The sequence below is a fragment of the Vicia villosa genome, linkage group LG2 (genome assembly GCF_029867415.1).
Source record: "Vicia villosa cultivar HV-30 ecotype Madison, WI linkage group LG2, Vvil1.0, whole genome shotgun sequence".
Classification (NCBI taxonomy): Eukaryota; Viridiplantae; Streptophyta; class Magnoliopsida; order Fabales; family Fabaceae; genus Vicia; species Vicia villosa.
Genome location: NC_081181.1, coordinates 151,367,851 through 151,387,592, shown reverse-complemented (window position 1 = coordinate 151,387,592; position 19,742 = coordinate 151,367,851). Strand labels below are relative to the sequence as shown.

General features: G+C 36.3%; 3 protein-coding genes across 3 annotated transcripts; 2 read left to right on the top strand and 1 right to left on the bottom strand.

The window, feature by feature from the left end:
* The first annotated feature begins 309 nt into the window (after window positions 1-309).
* Window positions 310-2,845, top strand: LOC131650340 (uncharacterized). The gene is made up of 2 exons (XM_058920054.1): window positions 310-1,930; window positions 2,013-2,845. Exons 1-2 carry the CDS (start codon window positions 310-312, stop codon window positions 2,843-2,845), a joined length of 2,454 nt encoding a protein of 817 aa, XP_058776037.1.
* Window positions 2,846-4,310: 1,465 nt separating this feature from the next.
* On the top strand, window positions 4,311-6,197 carry LOC131647073 (probable membrane-associated kinase regulator 2). The gene is made up of 2 exons (XM_058916988.1): window positions 4,311-5,752; window positions 5,863-6,197. The coding sequence occupies exons 1-2, from the start codon at window positions 4,621-4,623 to the stop codon at window positions 5,964-5,966; spliced, it is 1,236 nt and encodes a 411-aa protein (XP_058772971.1). The 5' UTR covers window positions 4,311-4,620; the 3' UTR covers window positions 5,967-6,197.
* Window positions 6,198-7,730: 1,533 nt separating this feature from the next.
* LOC131650339 (uncharacterized) lies at window positions 7,731-9,264 on the bottom strand. Its single transcript, XM_058920053.1, has 2 exons — window positions 8,957-9,264; window positions 7,731-8,873 (listed from the first exon to the last, which is right to left on the bottom strand). The coding sequence occupies exons 1-2, from the start codon at window positions 9,137-9,139 to the stop codon at window positions 7,731-7,733; spliced, it is 1,326 nt and encodes a 441-aa protein (XP_058776036.1). The 5' UTR covers window positions 9,140-9,264.
* Window positions 9,265-19,742: the final 10,478 nt, after the last annotated feature.

The window sequence follows — 19,742 nt, the reverse complement described above, 5'->3', positions numbered from 1 at the left end:
AATCTCTTGCATGCTTTTACTATATGATGGGATTGCACTCTGCTTGATTGGACAACTGCATGCAGCATGCAGCAAAAAACGTGCCCCCTTGTGGTCCGTCCCACCCTTGGACGCACGCTAACCAAGTCTGTTTGGGTTCGGCCAACCCCTGGTTGGACTGCAACGTGATTCGTCCTTTGACTGGACGGATTCCCTACGTGTCCATTTTTTGGCAGAAGTTTAAATACCAATTTGACTGAAACATATATAGCAACACACATTCAAATACAAAGAAAAATTATTTGTTCAAAGAAACATTATATTAAAAGTATGGCTCAGAGAAACATTATTTGTTCAGTGCATTACTATGGTGTTATCAGTAACGATCTAACCAACGGTTTTTCGTTTAGTAATACCGAAACAAAACGTTTCAAAGTGCATTGTAGAGCCGATTTTAGGCATTTGAAGGAACGGATCGAAACAAAATTGCAACTTCCTGTAAGTGAAATTATTTATCGACTTCCGTTGTTTAATGGAGATAGCGGTATCATTTTTTACGTCATGAAACCAATAGAGGACGACGATGGCGTTAAAGTGATGTTCGAATGTCACAATTCGTTTGCTCCTCTTGACGATATGGAGCTATATGTTCATATTGTTAGTCCTCCCATTAACCAATCGCAAGAGTCGCATTCGCATCAATACGGTTTGAGCCAACCCACTGATGAAGAGCCAACCCAAAACAACGAACCATTTATACCCGACGAACAGGTGGACGAGTACAGTGAGGATGAAATACAAGAAGTGCAATATGAAGATCTTTTTGGTGATGACAATGACCCTGATATTGTTGAGCCGTCGCAGCCTACACTTGCACGACCGATTAGCATGTACGCCCCACCGGATCACATGCGAAATATCTATTTAGAAGAGGCACCGTCTGAATCAATTTTTGGTTCCCACATAACAAACTATAGTGATGTTGATTTATATGAGGGAATGGAGTTTGAAGACAAGGAGGAGTGCGTTGCTGCTATGCAACATTGGCATATCACCAATAATCTTGATTATTGGGTATACAAATCTGATACGAAGAGATATGTCATCAAATGCAAAAATCCAACTTGCAAATTCAAATGTAGAGCATCAGTTCGCAAGAAGAATTCTAAGTGGATGATAGGTAAGTTGAGTGGACCACATGTCTGCACAACCACTTCAATGTCGCAAGATCATAGACAACTTACAACAGATATTGTCTCTCACTGCATCAGAGATTTGGTTAACACCGACCCCTCAATTAAGGTAAAGCTCATAATTTCTCATATAACAGGAAAGTATGGTTATAATATATCTTACAGGAAAGCGTGGATTGCAAAGGTAAAGGCCATAGAATCCTTGTATGGAAACTGGGAGACATCTTACAATGACCTTCCACGATGGTTATTGGTAATGAAAACATATCTGCCTGGAATGATAATAGACTTGGAAACTTTACCTGCATTTTCAAACGAAGGAAGTCAGTTGGGTGATAAGATGATATTCCATCGTCTATTTTGGGCTTTTCAACCTTGCATCCATGGTTTTGCCTATTGCAAGCCAATTGTTCAAGTCGACGGAACATGGTTGTATGGAAGGTACAAAGGGACATTGTTGATGGCTGTGGCGCAGGATGGGAATGGTAACATTTTTCCAATTGCTTTCGCTATTGTCGAGGGTGAAACCAAGGATGCTTGGAGTTTTTTCCTTCGTAATCTAAGAATCCATGTGACACCCCAACCCAATCTATGCCTAATATCAGACAGACATCCATCGATTAAAAGTGCCTATGATGATCCTGCAAATGGATGGCAAAATCCTCCGTCATCACATGTCTATTGCATAAGGCATATCGCGCAAAATTTTATGCGTGCGATTAGAGACAAAGAACTACGTAAAAAACTCGTCAACATGGGTAATAGTCTGGTTGATCTTTATGAAGTAAATTTTTCAAATTCACTTTGTCGGTTTCTTGACATGTTTATTATTTGTAACAGGATATGCATTGACGGAGTCAACGTACAATTACTATAGAACCGAAATTCGTCAGACAAATAGAGATGCTATGGAGTGGATTGAAAATATCCCCAGGGAGAAGTGGGCAAGGGCATTTGATAGAGGGCAACGATGGGGACACATGACGACTAACCTTGCAGAAGCAATGAACTCTGTGCTAAAGGCTACCAGAAATCTTCCAATAGCGTCTTTGTTTTCGGCCACATATTTTCGGATGGGAGCATTATTTGGTCAACGCGGACATGAATGGACAAAGAGGTTGACATCAGGCCAAACTTTTACAGACAAGTGTATCAAGGGGATGACTGAAGAAGTCAACAAAGCAAGCAGTCATAATGTTTACCAGTTTGACCGGGAGAGGTTCTATTTTATGGTGGCCGAAAGAATAAACCGCAACGATGGTCGTCCAACTGGTACTTACGGTGTTGATCTGCGAAAGCGAACATGTGATTGTGGAAAATTTCAAGCGTTCCATTTGCCTTGCTCACATGTGATTGCAGCATGTGAAAGTATACGCCAAGACTACACCATTCACATACCCGACGTGTTCAAGATACAGCATGTTTTTAAAGTCTACCAACAAAGCTTCCAGATCCTCCCACATCAAGACAATTGGCCTCAATATAGAGGGCCTACTCTTTGTCATGACGAAACTATGCGTAGGAAAAAAAGAGGCCGCCCTAACAGTACTCGGATTCGAACCGAAATGGACGACGTGGAAAAGGAAAAGAGAATGTGTGGGATATGCCGTGAAGTAGGCCATATCCGAAGTAAATGTCCAAATGTATCAGGCCCGTCCAATAGGCCTCCTTAATGTTTACTTCAACTAGCTTTATTTAATGTTTACTAAAACTAGCTTTATGAATGTAATATAATGTTTTTTTAATTGAGTTTGCAACCATCAATGACTAAAACAACATTTCACATTGAACATAACTAAAACAACATTTCACATTACTAATACAACATTCAATGACATCGAAATAAAGACCGCCACAAATAAAACAACCACACATGAAACACTTAAAACGACATCACAGGAAACAAATAAAACATATTCTAAGAGATTACAACCATCAACACAATATCGTGTGGTCCTAGCATCATCATAAGGACACCAGCGTCATTTTTCACGGCTCTCCAAGAACGAGTTACTACTCCATTTGGGTCTTTCTCTGTGACCTGCCTTTCAATTTTCCTTATCTTTTCACCCTCAAGAATGTTTCCGTCTAACCATCCGATCAAGTGCCTCTGTAGATGCTCGAAAGTTTGAGTGTTCCATAGTTTGATCTTCAACGGAGGCTTTGTTGCTGAAAAAAATAATGTTGCATCTCTCTTCATAGGTGGAAACGTTGGAAGGGGTTCAGAAGACATCTCCAATAGTAACACTATACCTTCAATTGTAACTGATGTGATTGGAAATGTGGTTGTACAGTCTTATTTATAGGCAAAAAAATAATAATAAAATATATGCCCTCGTCCATCTATTGGCCGAACCCACACATGTTCGTCCATCTATTGGCCGAACCCACACATGTTCGTCCATCTATTGGCCGAACCAACACATGTTCGTCCAACCCGTGACTTACTCATAATTTTATTATATTTTAGTCATTATTTTTAATAAAAAAACCATTTTCATGATTAATAAATTTTTAAATTCAATTAAAATAAATATTGGCAAATGTATTTTTTTAAAATATATTTTAATGTTTTTTTGAACCTTTTATTATAAATTAATTTTAATTATATTATAATATTTTTTATTGTATTTAATTGTATTTTATTGCCTTTAACTCATTTTTTAAAATAAAAAAACAATTTTTTATAATTAATATTTACAATTATATCAATTAAAAAAAAATAAAAAAAAAGGCCTAGTTTGCGTCCGGCCCACCCCTGGCCGGACCCAAACTACGAAAAAAGTTCCTTCATCCGTCCGTCCAAGGGGTGGCCGGACCTGAACTACAACTGTGGCATATTGGTCATTTATTTTCACTTTGTGGCATTATGGTATATTTGTTTCATTTTTGTGGCAGTACAGTAAAAAAATCTTCAATTTCTTCTAAAAATAAAGAAATAACAAAATGGCGAGGATGTCAACTAAAAAATTAATAATACTAGAGCACCCATATAAAAATACAGTACAAATAAAGAAATACAGAAAGTAACATGTCTCTCACCTCATAAATTTATTTTCTTTTCTTTTTGTTGGACTGAACAGAAAAACAGATGTCAGATTCCTCTCACGGAAAAAATAGCGTTTTCTTCAGACTCATTCAATTTTTTCAATAATGAAAGCTACATTACTCTACTCTACTCTCCTCTGCAATATTTACTCTCTCCGTATTTATCTGACCTCTTTCACATGACTACCCTGCAACCAAGCTAACAGACAAAACACACCATACTCTTCCATTATTCAATTCTATTTACTTCTATTTACCAATTTCTAAATTAAAAAAATAAAAAATAATTACCAATTTCTAAATCCCACACAACACCCTCTCTCTCTTTCACTATTGCATTCACATTTGATTTTACCCTTTTTCTTCCCTTACTCATTTTACTATACTGGCTCTCCCAACCATGGAAGCTTTTACCTTACTCAAATACTGGCGTGGTGCTGGTCTTGTTGGTCTCTCACCTTCCTCTGAAACCACCACCACAACCACCATCCTCTCCGCCGTCTCTCAAAACGATAACGCAACCAGTGAAAGCGACGATGACGACAACAACGACGAAGACGAAGGTCCTTTTTTCGACTTAGAGTTTACTGCACCAGACGAAGAAGAAGAACATGTTTATGATGAAACAAACCCTAACAAACAACAACTAGACGAAGAACAAGAGTCTGAAGACGGTGGTGATGAGAATGAGACTGAGACTGAGTTTAAGATAACACTTTCTCCTTCGAGTAATGAACGAAATGATGCAAATCTTTCTCTCTCTCCTTTGGAAGATATAGAGATAGTTGAGTTGAAACCTTCTTCTTTCGTTCTCAACAACGCTTCCGAACCTAACTCCAAACCTCAGTTCACTGCTTCATTGCTGAAATCAGCAACCAAGTTTCGTGTCTTCATGTCTGGACTTAAGAAACCCAAAATCGATTCTGTCATAACACAGAAGAAGCAAAAACCAAATAGAATCAAATTCAAAATTGAAGAAGTTCCCATTGTTTCACTTTTCACCAGAGACAACAGTTCCAAAGGAAACATCAACAACAACAACAAATCTCAATCGAACCAAAACCAAAACCAGAACCAGAAAGTAGAACATGAAGCATTATCACCTTTGGAAGAGAAACGTTTCTCGAAGGAAGTAGTTATGCACAGGTATTTGAAAATGGTGAAGCCTCTTTACATTAGAGTATCTCGTAGGTACAGTCATGGTGAAAAAGTAGAGAAGTTTGGTTCTGTTTCTACTGACAACAAGGTTGAAGCGGAAATAGCAACAGAAGGGAAAACTGTTGCTGAGAGTGAAGAAAACAGTGCAAAGAGTACTCAGATTCAGAATCAGAGCCAGAAACAGGGAAACATTCCGGCAGGGCTTAGAGTTGTGTACAAACATTTAGGTAAGAGCCGGTCAGCATCGTCGGCGGTGGCAGCTTCACCGCCGGCGTTAGTATCGTCTAAACGCCGTGATGATTCGCTGTTACAGCAACAAGATGGGATTCAAGGAGCCATTTTACACTGCAAGAGGTCCTTCAATGCCTCCAGAGGTAAATAAAACAGATTCATATTTTTTTTGAAATTTTTTTATGATTTTAGTTATTATTTTGAATAATTAAAATAATGTTTTTAAAAAAGTTTTTTTTTTTTGTTGGAATAGAGTGTGAATCTTCTTCTCAACTACCACGTTCTGTGAGTGATCCATTACAAGAGATATCTTCCGAACTGTCAAGTAAATCTAGTGATAAACGTCTTTCAGGTTGAAGATAAAGGAAAGTGTTAGCCTTTAGCATTTTGCACTACATAGTGGAGAGAAATAGTCAAAGTAGAGAGTTATGGGCATGTAGCATGAAGAAAAAGCTCTTTCTTTTGTTGAATGCTTCTTTTTTTAGTTTACCTTGGTAGTGTAAATTGTAAAGCTCTTCTTTTCAATAAAGTGAAGGAAGAATCATCATATCTTTTCTGTATGTAATGTAATTTAATTTTTATGTACTATTCCTATTCTTCTTTTGGTTTTTGCATTTCTATGGGTAGTTTAGTTAGCTATAGCCAAGATCCAATAGTACATAACAAAACCATAAGTAGAAATTGTTTCGGTAGCATCATTCAATGCAATTCAATTCATTGATTTCTTATATTTTCTATTAGGTTTATTGATTTCTTAGGACTTTGTTAGGTGTTGGTAGAAAGAAACAAGATAATGAAGAAAAATTTGTTCAAGTATACTAATAATAGTAATAATTGGTGTTGATTTGATAAAGTTGAAACTTTTTATTAATAATATGAAGAATCATAGTTACTTGAGAGAAAGTGAAAATGTGGTCAGAGAAGTGGGAAAGAAAGATGGCGACATGGGCAGTGAAATTGTGGTTTTCTTTTTGGATGGATGAAAGAGAGAAAAAAAGTGTATCCCACCTAAAAGGGTTAAAATGGAATTTCATATTGGAGAGTGGAAAATACAAGAGTGTAATCACATGTGTCATTGGTGAAAGTGAAACAACGTTGTGTTTTTTCTTTAATTAATTAATTATTAATTTCGGTGCATTGATACTTCATGCTTGAAAGTTGAAACTTGAAACTTGAAACAATGTAAGATATTCAATTTGTCATTTTGTGTTACATTAGGACTTGGTCCCACAAAATTACATGTTTTTTTTGGGTTAAATAGTGTTTATCCCCCTGCCAAATAAGCGATATTCGGTTTTCCCCCTCATTAAAAAAAAATTTAGCCTTGGCCCCTTAACAAATAAAGATTCTCCAGAGGGAAACCTTAATGAGGGAGATTCCATCAGAACAGCCTACGTGTAATGGATCTTCTGGCTTATGTGGCATGGGGGTGGCACGGTGGCAGTGTCTTCCTCTATAATTTGGGATTTAGGGTTCACGATGTCATCTCATTCTGATTTTCTTCCATTCTTGCTTCTTCAGGGCCAATCGTGGGTGGGTTTATTCCCAAATATTAGGGTTCATCCTCTCTTCGTGGTTCCAGTTGCTTCATCCTCTCTTCGTTCATACTCTCACCTGTGGAAATGGAAACCAGTAAAAGCATCGGTAGCTGCAATTCCTACACCTCCAACGTGAATTTCAAGATCCCCACCTGTGGATGCAGTCGTCCCATGAAGATGTGGGTAGCTAAGACGTCCAAGAATCGCGGACGAAAATTCTGGAAGTGCAAGAATGCAGGAGTAAGGTTTTAGGTATTTCATTTTTTTGTTAAATGGGTTTACTGAACATTGAATAAGATTGTTGTTTTGTAATTGTTGCAGATGGATCATAGTTGTGATTTTTTTATTTGGGATGACGAAATCAGCAGTTCAGAACATTTATGCAAGGACTGTGAATTGGCAAATATGAAGGTTAAGTTGATGGAAGGAATACTGGAAAAAACCAAATTGAAGCAGGCTGTTTTGAAGAGAAGCATTTCCCATCTGAAATTGGCATTGTTTATGTCCTGGTTTTTGTTTGGTGTAATGTACACATATATGTAATGAAATGAAGTCATATTTGAGACAAAAATGTAACTGACAGTTATATGCAATGTAATGTGTTTCCAGGGCTGGCCCTTAATAACTCTGCAGCATACCTCCTCAATATTGCATATTGCCTATCTGCATCTCCCTCCAACATCTTCTTGGCTATGAGTTTTGCTTTCCAAGCCCTACAAACAGTTATACCTACAGAGTAATTTTGCCTCAGATCTTGTATAATATCAGTGATTCTGACATCTTGTGAGGTCTGCATCTTCTTCAAAACAATCTTAGCCACCCACCTTGAATTTGCAGATTTATTGTCTAAAACCCTAGCACAAGTGTGTTTGTCTACAATGGTTTTTATAGCAAATGTCCTCTTGTGGCCCACTTTGGAGCGTAGCATTAAAAACCCACAAGTGGCCCTGCACACCACCCTAACCCTATCACTTTCATTTTTGACAAAAGTAATTTGTCTCCCATTTAATACAGACCATTCACGTATGGCATACCTAAATTCATCTAGGGAGTTGAATTCCATACCCCACTGAAATTTAAAATCCTTATTTAAATGCTCCTTTTTGAACTTTTCAAACTTTTGGACTTTAGCTTTCTCACTGTCAGACAAATCAGGGTCAGAACTTTCCAACTCATCACTAACATATTCATCTTCCTCGCAAGGTTTCTCTTTACTAACACTAACATATTCAGCAACTTTTGGGACCTCTTTCTGTGGTAAACTTATATCTATCCCCTCAAAACCATCAACAAGCGCAGTGGCCCTCTCATCTTCACTATCACCTAGCCCCTCAACCTCTTCTTCATCACTTCCTTCCATCTCACCAACCTCATTAACACACCTAGGAAGTCTTACGGTTGCTCCAATATCTACAACATCATGCTCTATAAAAAGTTCCCCGTCAATTCGATTCACACAGTTATATGTAGCAAAGTCATAACAATCATCATCCTTTCTAATCTGAAAATAATCTTCATATATTTCACGAATTAGAGTCCAGATTCTATATGTCCCTTCACGGTAACCCCAACCCATCACCAACCTATGTATACTATCCAAGGTAAACTCTTCTAAACGAAGTCCCGAAACTAACGACGACATACCTCCTCTATAAATCGTACGACCATCGTTCAGAAACACAAACTCCCCACCATATTGGATAACAGCACTGAACTCATCGTTAAACTGAAATAGAATAATCATACATTACAAAAACCCAACATTGATACTAATCTTAACTGAAAAAACGAAAGACTAGGTACACATACCTCCTCATCACGAACGGAGGTTCCTCCTTCTTCGTTCTTGTTTGCATGCCTGACTTGCTTCTCCGTCTTGGGCTTTACCGCCTCCTGCTCCTTTTTCTTCCTTTGCTTGGACTGTGACGGCGGTTTGGTGGCCTTTGACGGTGGCGGAGCCTTTTTCTTACACACACGCTTCTTCTTCCCCATTTCAAGTTTCTAACAATGTTAAACCCTAAAATTGCAAGGGGGATTATGTATATAAGGATGAAGAAATATGAGAAGACACTGCCACCGTGTCACCCCCATGCCACATAAGCCAGAAGATCCATTACACGTAGGCTGTTCTGATGGAATCTCCCTCATTAAGGTTTCCCTCTGGAGAATCTTTATTTGTTAAGGGGCCAAGGCTAAATTTTTTTTTAATGAGGGGGAAAACCGAATATCGCTTATTTGGCAGGGGGGTGAACACTATTTAACCCTTTTTTTTTGGGTCCAATAGTTGGAGTTTAGACCTAGTTGAAAACCCATTCATGATTGAAACAAGATTAATTATACAATAAATCCAGAACATGTTACTTCATAGAGTCTTAAAGTGAAGCACGTTTGAGGATAAGTGATGGGGAATGATGGAGAAGATGAGGACATAATTTGACTTTTGATAGTTGAATTGATTATGTTTTTTTGTTTAATGGTGATTTAACCTACACTGTATTGTTTTCTCCTGGTTGTTGTGTGGTTACGGCTGTTGATGATTGATGTAAGATATCTCCAATATTGAACAAGAACGTTTTCAACATGCCACACTGTCTCCATATGTGGTTATAACAAATTCTTGGAAAATCATGAGTAGTTGAGTTAAGGAAATATACATAAATTTTGTCGTCGGTCATATTAGTCCAATAACGCATGTTTTTTTTTTAATACAAGTGAGCCAGGGCCTGAGAAAAGAGAACTAATAACTAGTTATATGGTTTAGGTAGAAATCCTACCAAATTTGAATAGAGAGCCAAATTCTACCTGGTGGAATACTCATCATAATAACAAAGGCCTAATTCAAGATGAACCATAGTATCGGCACAACTATTAGCTTTCGGGTATATGTTGTTGATGCGAATTTTCCAATCTCGATTAAGAAGAAACATGATTCTCTGGAGCAACCTCCATCCATACCTCAATTTAGAGGCGACTTTGGGGAGCGCGTTGTAAACCTCATTGCTATCAATGTGGAGCTCTACCTTTTTGTGACATTTCTATTTAGCTAGTTTCAAATCGTCATAGACTCCCCACAATTCCACAATAACAACTCTGCATATGCCCAGATATTTAGTAAAACCTCTTACCTAAGCTCAATTATTGTTTCTAAGCAATCTTCCACATCTTTCACTCTTATCCCCTTTGACTACACCATCACCATTAAGTCTCATCCATCCAACAACTTGATTTGATGAGTTTGTCTCTGTCTGTTGATGAATCTTTGCTGTCTCCCAACACTAATTTGATAATTCCTAACTTCATAGCATATACTATATACCATAAGAGTGGGCATGATAAATTCCTCCACATGCTCTCTCTGATTTTTCGAATACAATATAGTATGACATGTTGTTTTCCGTGTTGATTGTCAATCTTCTTGTCAATCCAGCCTTACAAGTTTGTGTTAATTAAATTATCCTAGTGATTAGGGTCCATAAAAGGAATCCACGCACTTTTAACAATGCCACAATCCCTTAGCACATAAAGGATATACTCTAATAACTGGAGAGTCAAAACAATGAGGTTCCTTGAACTTCCTGTAGCCATTTATTTGTGATCAAAGTATCAAACTATTATGCTTCATCATCCACACAAAAGGATATGATCCTTTCAGGCACTCCCAACTTCCATATAATACTTCAGGTATCATTATTATGAATTATATCATTGAAGTGGCTGATTCTCTCAAAAGCACCGGTGTTGAAGCGGGAAAGCGGCAAGCAACAAAAGATTTGGAAATATTTATCCGGGAATTATCGTGTCCACAGAGATTGGTGATACCGAACTGCCGTTCGACTGATTCTTAGCTCTTGAGTTTGGGTTAAATGGGTTTAAAGTAAACAGGAAAAATATAACATATGAACATAAAATAAATTCATTCTTGATAGAGAATAGCTTATCTGGTTTGAATCTAAACTACTCCTCACAAACTTAGATTTATCACTCCGCCATACTCAATCTACAATACTCATCAGAGTCACCACATATCCCTCACATCAATGTCCATTTCTGCAACATCGACGGAAATTCAACTATATTGCTCTTTCGACGATGTCTCAACCGATCAAACAACACAGAGACATTAAACTCAGATATTATGTGGATGTCAACCCTAATCCTATGTCTAGAATCAAAAGCTAACAGATATCCCCCTAATCAAGATTTGTGATGTCTATGTCTACAACAAAACAAATCCAGAGCATTTAAGCAAAAAGATCAAGGAAACACCGATTAAGATTTGTAAAGCAAATATATTATACAACTAGTACAAAGAGTAACAAACATCCATGTGTTTAGAGTAAACTTACAAACAAACCCAACAAAAGTGGTTACAAAGAGAAGAGGAGGAGAAGAAAACCAAATCTTTCGCGGTGTCAATCACGATCAATCGAGCTCCCGACCAAGAATCTTCCGATTACAAGCCACAAATGTTGTTTTCTAAGCTCAAACTACCAAAAATTGAAGGTTGATGAGTTGGGGTTCAAAAATACCCAAAACATACCTAAAAAATATGATTTTACAACATATAAACCAAAACTGAAATCGCAGACCGCGCTAAGCGCGCCCACCGCGCTAAGCGGGCTGCCCTTTATTTTTCTCAAACCGCCAGAGCGCGCTTAGCGCCACATACCCGCGCTAAGCGGGCAACTCTCTGCCAGACTAGGTCTTCAAAACTTCCAGACCGCGCTTAGCGCCAAAAAGCGCGCTAAGCGGGCTCAACAGAACAGTTGGCTTTATTTCTTCAAAAATGCATTCGCCGCCGTGTCTTCGACACTTTATTTCTCATAGCTTCGAACACGCATAAATACCTACAAAAAGACAACAAAACTATCAAACGGTATATATTTACACGAAAACGTAACAAAATACAAACGATACAAATATACACAAAAACGGGGAATTATTCAAATGGTATTAACAAAAAGTAAATACTTACCACTAAACTAGGACGATTACATAAACACGAAACAAACGCAAAGTACAAATAATATACCAAACATTCTAAAACAATACAAGTTCACAAATGAATCACACCTAGCAAAATGAAATCATCGATAGATGACAAACACACAAAATGAGGTAATTTCACTCACCCACAATCTTGCAAACAAAAGATTAAATTATGCAGTCATCCCAAAAAAAAAATCATATTGAAACTACAAAGGCAAGAATCACAAGGACTTTCAAGGATGTAATGTGGCTTGGTTAACAAACAAGTGATAATTCCTAAAGCTAATCGAAACAAAAACTTGCCTAAACCTAAGGGAGTAATTACTTCCACAAAGTTTCAAACAATGGAATTCCAATCCAACTTTCTTCTTCATCACAAGTTTCACACCAAAACACAACTTATTAGCACAATTATTGCATACTCTCTTTTCTTTTTGTTTTTCAAACTTTTTCTCTTTTTTCTTTCTTTTTCTTTTCTTTCTTTTCACATTTTTTTTTCTTTTTTCTTTTCACAACCTCACACCAACCACAATATAAGCAAGCAAACATCCTCTCCCCAACTTGAATTCAACCACAATATAAAGTGAATACTCCCTACTTTCTAAGGCAAGGTAAAAATTCAAACTATAAATCATAGTTGAGGGTTCAAGAAACAAAGAATCAACATCCAAACACAATTGAAAACCAAACGCTCATAGACAAGCATTAAGCAAAAACAATATGGATATTGACAAAAAGGCTCAAAGGGGGTTACTAATGCTCACACACTCACAAGGTGAATTGATATTTGGCTATGGTAGTTGTGCTCAAAATGAAACAAAAATGCCTTGATCACTTTCTTACATTTATACAATCAATACAAACAAAAGATTTAACATAATAAAATCCAGTTAAAACAAGAGTTGTGGTCTCCAGCATATGTAAATAATGGAAAGCTACCTCACAAAAAAGGTGGGAACTAAAGTGATTCACAAATGAACAAGTATACAAAAGAATGAATGGCATAAAAGTTGTAAAAAGCCTAAGTATAATGAATATGCTAAAGTCTAGAAAGCGATAAACACATACCTTGAACGTGTACAAAACTTTAACAAAATCATTACCATACACTCGCAAGTCGAAACGATCAAACTTGGAAAATCACCTCAAATTCCTCAAGCTACTCAAAACAAGCTCAAAGACAAACACACAACTATTAATATACACAAACTAGAAAACCAGATGAAATTGTCTAAACTAAACATAAACTAAAAAGAATAAACATGCTTGTTTTACGTCGTAAGCTCGACGCCTGTTATTTAAGAACGTTCCTCCAAGTCACTTCCACCCGGTTATTCCTAACCACACACAAGCAAACGTGAAAGGAACCAAACAATGATATAACAAATTTACAAATATAGAAAACATGTGCAAGTACAGTAAACATATACAAGTATCAATATAAACAAGTGAGAATATACAATATGTGCGATATATACAAAACTCAACACTAGAGAAACTATCGCAATGCAAATTCAATAAAACACCAATCCCCGACAACGACGCCATTTTGTTGAAGCGGGAAAGCGGCAAGCAACAAAAGATTTGGAAATATTTATCCGGGAATTATCGTGTCCACAGAGATTGGTGATACCGAACTGCCGTTCGACGGATTCTTAGCTCTTGAGTTTGGGTTAAATGGGTTTAAAGTAAACAGGAAAAATATAACATATGAACATAAAATAAATTCATTCTTGATAGAGAATAGCTTATCTGGTTTGAATCTAAACTACTCCTCACAAACTTAGATTTATCACTCCGCCATACTCAATCTACAATACTCATCAGAATCACCACATATCCCTCACATCAATGTCCATTTCTGCAACATCGACGGAAATTCAACTATATTGCTCTTTCGACGATGTCTCAACCGATCAAACAACACAGAGACATTAAACTCAGATATTATGTGGATGTCAACCCTAATCCTATGTCTAGAATCAAAAGCTAACAGATATCCCCCTAATCAAGATTTGTGATGTCTATGTCTACAACAAAACAAATCCAGAGCATTTAAGCAAAAAGATCAAGGAAACACCGATTAAGATTTGTAAAGCAAATATATTATACAACTAGTACAAAGAGTAACAAACATCCATGTGTTTAGAGTAAACTTACAAACAAACCCAACAAAAGTGGTTACAAAGAGAAGAGGAGGAGAAGAAAACCAAATCTTTCGCGGTGTCAATCACGATCAATCGAGCTCCCGACCAAGAATCTTCCGATTACAAGCCACAAATGTTGTTTTCTAAGCTCAATCTACCAAAAATTGAAGGTTGATGAGTTGGGGTTCAAAAATACCCAAAACATACCTAAAAAAATATGATTTTACAACATATAAACCAAAACTGAAATCGCAGACCGCGCTAAGCGCGCCCACCGCGCTAAGCGGGCTGCCCTTTATTTTTCTCAAACCGCCAGAGCGCGCTTAGCGCCACATACCCGCGCTAAGCGGGCAACTCTCTGCCAGACTAGGTCTTCAAAACTTCCAGACCGCGCTTAGCGCCAAAAAGCGCGCTAAGCGGGCTCAACAGAACAGCTGGCTTTATTTCTTCAAAAATGCATTCGCCGCCGTGTCTTCGACACTTTATTTCTCATAGCTTCGAACACGCATAAATACCTACAAAAAGACAACAACACTATCAAACGGTATATATTTACACGAAAACGTAACAAAATACAAACGATACAAATATACACAAAAACGGGGAATTATATAAATGGTATTAACAAAAAGTATCGATAAGTGCCACTATTTATATACACAAAATAACTACAATTTGGCACTTAACAACCGGAAACTAGGAGTGTTCGCAGTGCGGTTTGGGCGATTTTGACGAAAAAAATCATCTGAACCGCAAGTGAAAAAATCGTGCGGTTTGGTTTGGTTTAGTTCGGTTGGCTTTTAGAAAAAAAACCGAACCAAACCAAACCAATGTAGTTTGGTTTGGTTCGGTTGGTTCGGTTGTTTACAAATATTTTATTGAGTCATATATACACATATAAATGACAACATAACTTTGTATTTAGACATTCATACACTATCAAATAACAACAAAATTCGTCATATTTTGACAACAACTTTTCCTTTAATATGCAAAAATTAAATTAGACAAAAGTGGAATAATAAACATAAAATAATAGCATAAAACATTATAAAATTATTATAATGAAGCAAAAAAATAGAAGAGACGAGAGATTAGTGAAGATGAAAAAGAAAAAACAAAAGAGTTGAGAGATTAGAGAAAAAGATATGCAATAAAAACAAAACTGAAATATGGAACATTTGCATAAAAATAAGAAGATGAAAAAGAAAGAATATAAGAGAGTAGAGATTAGAGAAGAAGAGGGAAGATGTATGTGGCAAAGAAGGCGCGATAATGCTATTAGAGATTTGAGAAGATCGGGACTGAAATCATATGTGTAAGGATGGGAAAATTGTTCGTAATCATAAGTCTAAGGTATAATAGGTTTAAGTTTGGGTTTGATGTGAGTTAAGTAAAATTTAGGTTATAACATAATGTGGTTTGATTCGGTTTGGTTCGGTTTATAAAATACAAACCGCAAACTGAATTGAACCGTGCGGTTTTGTTAAAAAATGACCCAGATAAATTCGAACCAAATGCGATTTTTTGCGGTTTCTGTTTGGTTGGTTTGGTTTGCAGTTTTCTATTGGGTTAGTTTGGTTTTTAACACCCTTACTCGAAACACTAAAATTACCATTATTAGTTCCTTTCCACATGCAAACATGATCACCTTGATCCAAACAGAGAGGATGCATGGCTTTCAAATCCTCCAAAATATTTTGAGGCAGCAGACTATAGAGCTAATTTATGTTCCAATCCCCATTTGCATATACCAAGTCACTGACTCTATTGTGGTGATAAGCCAAAGATGGATTAGTCAACATGTTTGACAGCTTTAGCCCTGGTAGAACCCAACAATCCTCGCAGGCATTAACTTTCTTACCATTTCCAATCGCTCACTAAGTCATGTTTGTCATGATTGACCACGCACTAATGATGCTTTTCCACAAACTAGAAACAAGCACCTTTGCCTCTATTTCCTACCACATGTTGTTTTGTCTATCATACTTGCCTTTTATCACTTGATACCATAAAAAATTGTCTCCATTTTTAAGCTTCCAACTTAACTTTAAAAGGCAGGCTTTGTTCATCTGTTCCATGTTCCTCATACCCAAATCCCCTAACTTCTTTTGGAATAGTTATTTCATCCCATCTAACAATATGAACATGTTTCTTGTCCTCTGGATCTGCCCAGAAAAATCCTATTTGAATTTTCTGAATTCACTCAGACAAGCTTTAGGCAAAACATAATTCATCATAGGATAAAGAGGTATAATTTTAATAACAAACTTGGCTATGGTAACCATTCCTGCAAAATATAACATCCTCTTTTTCCAAGCTGCTTACTTAGACTTGGCTTATTCTATAAGATAATGAAAGTCTTCCGGTTTAAGGCCTCTCCTAGTCAAGGGAACTCCCAAATATTTATCCAGATCCTTAATTTCCTTGAACCTTAACAAATATATAAGCTTCCTCCTAATGTACTCATTTGGTTTTTTTGAAAAATAAATCTTGGTTTTATCAATATGAAGTCCTTGCCTTGACAAAGAAAATAATTTATTCAAGACCTCCACCACACAATCCATTTGCTTCTTAATGGCTCTTCCGAAATTAAAAGATCATTAGCAAACATAAGATGAGAGATTATATGACCCCTTCTACCTACTTTCATGTTGTCCCATTTACCCTTTTCCACTGACTCACTGATCAAATGAGATGTTTTATCCATACAAAGCACAAAAAAGTAAGGAGAAATAGGATTTCCCACAAGTTCCTGATGTGCCTGCAGGTGCATTGTGCGTTCTCCAACTGTATCTCAAGTGTTCTGGTAAAAACCAGAAAGGAAACCATCTAGAACTAGGGCTTTCCAAGGCATCATATTAAACACTACTATCATAATCTCACCATCTGTAATATATCCCCTAAAAAGAGTCTTTGTATAATAATCTAGTCTAGGATAAGTGAAGAGAGTTTGGCTTAAGCTAATACTATCAATATCTATTATAAACATATCTCGGTAGAAATATTTGAACATTCTCTTGACTTGTGCTACATTTCCTATCCATCTACCTCTCTCATCTTTAATCATGCTGATTTGATCATTTCTTCTTCTTTGCACATCCTTGAAATGATACTACTTCATATTCATGTCCCCAACTACCAATCATTTAGTTCTAGACTCTAGAAACAAGATAATTCCCCTTGATGCAAAACCATTGAAACCTATTTCTGGATTTTCTTTTCTAGATTTCTTAAACCTGATGCCCTCTTCCAACCTGAAATGAATTTTAGATACTTTTTAATCTTCCCAACATCTTCCTTTTTTTTATTCTGAATACTATATAAAGTATGCATATTCTTATCTACAACGTTGGTTTTAATATTATTAATTTTCTGGTAGGAAGTACTGTTACTCCAAGCATTTGCAACCATATCCTTATTGGACTCTTCTATTAGCCAAGAACTCTCAAACCTGAATCTTCTCTCAACATTCCTCGCTTCATTTTCTTGAATAGAAATTGGAATGGGATGGTGATCATAAAATTCCAATTGTGTGAGAAATTTAACAAATGCATTAGGAAATTAAATTCTCCACTTACCGTTGCACAAACCTTGATGAAGTCTCTTATAAACCCTTGCACTACCATGAAAAATTATTCCCCTCTAAGTGTATTTATGACCAACAAATTCAATATCCATGAAGTTGTAAAAGTCAATTTTATTCTTGAAAATTTCATACTTCCTATGAGATATAGGCATTCCTCTTCTTTTTTCTAAAACACTCATTATATCGTTGAAATCACTTCCAACAACCAACCTCGATCCATTACTTTATCAATTTAAAAATTCTTCTGATAACTCATTTCGGCCTTGTTCTTTAGGACTTGCATAAATAGGTGTAAATAACCACTTATTTCCTTCTTTATACTTTATCTTTATGTGCATATATTGAAAATGTTTCTCAATAATCCTAACCTCCACTTTCTCAGTTAGCCACGCCAACACTATTCCTCCCGCATAACCCTTTACCTCATTAAACTCATAACCATTAAAGCTTGACAAATCAATCGTTTTAGTAAGCTTACCTGGGCCAATTCTTGTCTTATGATAAAAAAAGATGTTTGGTTTATGCTCCCTTAGGTATTTCTTTCAAACATGCCAGAATTCCTTGCTTACCGCTCCTCTACAATTCCACATGAAAATGTCACGTTGAAAAGTGGCAAATTGATCCTTCAAAGCAGGTGACAAAACGAGCTTGTTATTTAACAACCCAGATAGGAGATTTGAATTTTATAAATATGTAAACAGTAGTTGGCCTGTCCTAACTTACTTTCCAAAAACAGAACGGTGATGAACAAGGTTGGTGGTTAGCATGTGCCAGATTAACCATGATATATAGTTCAAAACTTTGAAAAGGTTAATCCTTGACTATTTAGAGTCCTTTGATATGTTTGTAAGGTAAAAAGTGATTAAATAGAATTCTTATATATTTTGTTAAGGTTAAATCATGGTTAAATTGAAGTCCCTACTTATATCCTTCTAAAAGTTTAAGACGACTCTAATGAGGATTAGGTTTAAGATTTCTTAGATTAAATGGTTTGATGTCTATAAGCCTAAGAAGAGAAGTTGTATGAGTGTTCGTGATTTTTCGAAAACCAATAGTCCTTTCTTCTAAAATAATTTTCTTTGAAAGTCAAAGTTTGACAAGCAGAAGCGCGGTTTACAAAAGGGAGCAAAAGAGAGAATGAAGATTTATAAAAGATACATTTGAATGGATTTTACAGTTAGCTTAGACTATCAAAAATTACAACGACTGAGAAAGATGAAGTTGCTTAAACAAGCAGTGGCTCAATTAACATAATTGAATTTACACACAAGATTCAAATTGAATTTGATTAATCAAACAATCAATCTAACATAAAGATTTCATACAATCATAATTGTTATTCGTTGATTAAGGTTGCACCCATATAACACTATTCGGATAGTGTGTCCGGAGAATACTATCCGGACTCACTCATTTGAACATTTGATGTGTGTTTTGTGTGTCAAACATTAAGGGTGTGAGAAATTCTCGAACATTAGTAGTGACTCTTTTGTTTAATGGGCCACAATTCAACAACCCAAATCTCATTCATTTTTTAAAAGAAACGATTGTAAAAAAATAAAAAGAAAAATTATAATTGTCAGAAGTGGGATTTGAACCCACGCCCTCTTACGAAGACCATCATAATTGTTATTCGTTGATTAAGGTTGCACCCATATAACACTATTCGGATAGTGTGTCCGGAGAATACTATCCGGACTCACTCATTTGAACATTTGATGTGTGTTTTGTGTGTCAAACATTAAGGGTGTGAGAAATTCTCGAACATTAGTAGTGACTCTTTTGTTTAATGGGCCACAATTCAACAACCCAAATCTCATTCATTTTTTAAAAGAAACGATTGTAAAAAAATAAAAAGAAAAATTATAAT

Coding starts and splice junctions, on each gene's coding strand:
- LOC131650340 (XM_058920054.1), top strand. CDS start 310: ATGGCTCAGAGAAACATTATTTGTTCAGTGCATTACTATGGTGTTATC. Junction 1,931..2,012: donor TAAAAAACTCGTCAACATGG/GTAATAGTCTGG, acceptor TATTTGTAACAG/GATATGCATTGACGGAGTCA.
- LOC131650339 (XM_058920053.1), bottom strand. CDS start 9,139: ATGGGGAAGAAGAAGCGTGTGTGTAAGAAAAAGGCTCCGCCACCGTCA. Junction 8,874..8,956: donor CCTCCGTTCGTGATGAGGAG/GTATGTGTACCT, acceptor ATTCTATTTCAG/TTTAACGATGAGTTCAGTGC.
- LOC131647073 (XM_058916988.1), top strand. CDS start 4,621: ATGGAAGCTTTTACCTTACTCAAATACTGGCGTGGTGCTGGTCTTGTT. Junction 5,753..5,862: donor GTCCTTCAATGCCTCCAGAG/GTAAATAAAACA, acceptor TTGTTGGAATAG/AGTGTGAATCTTCTTCTCAA.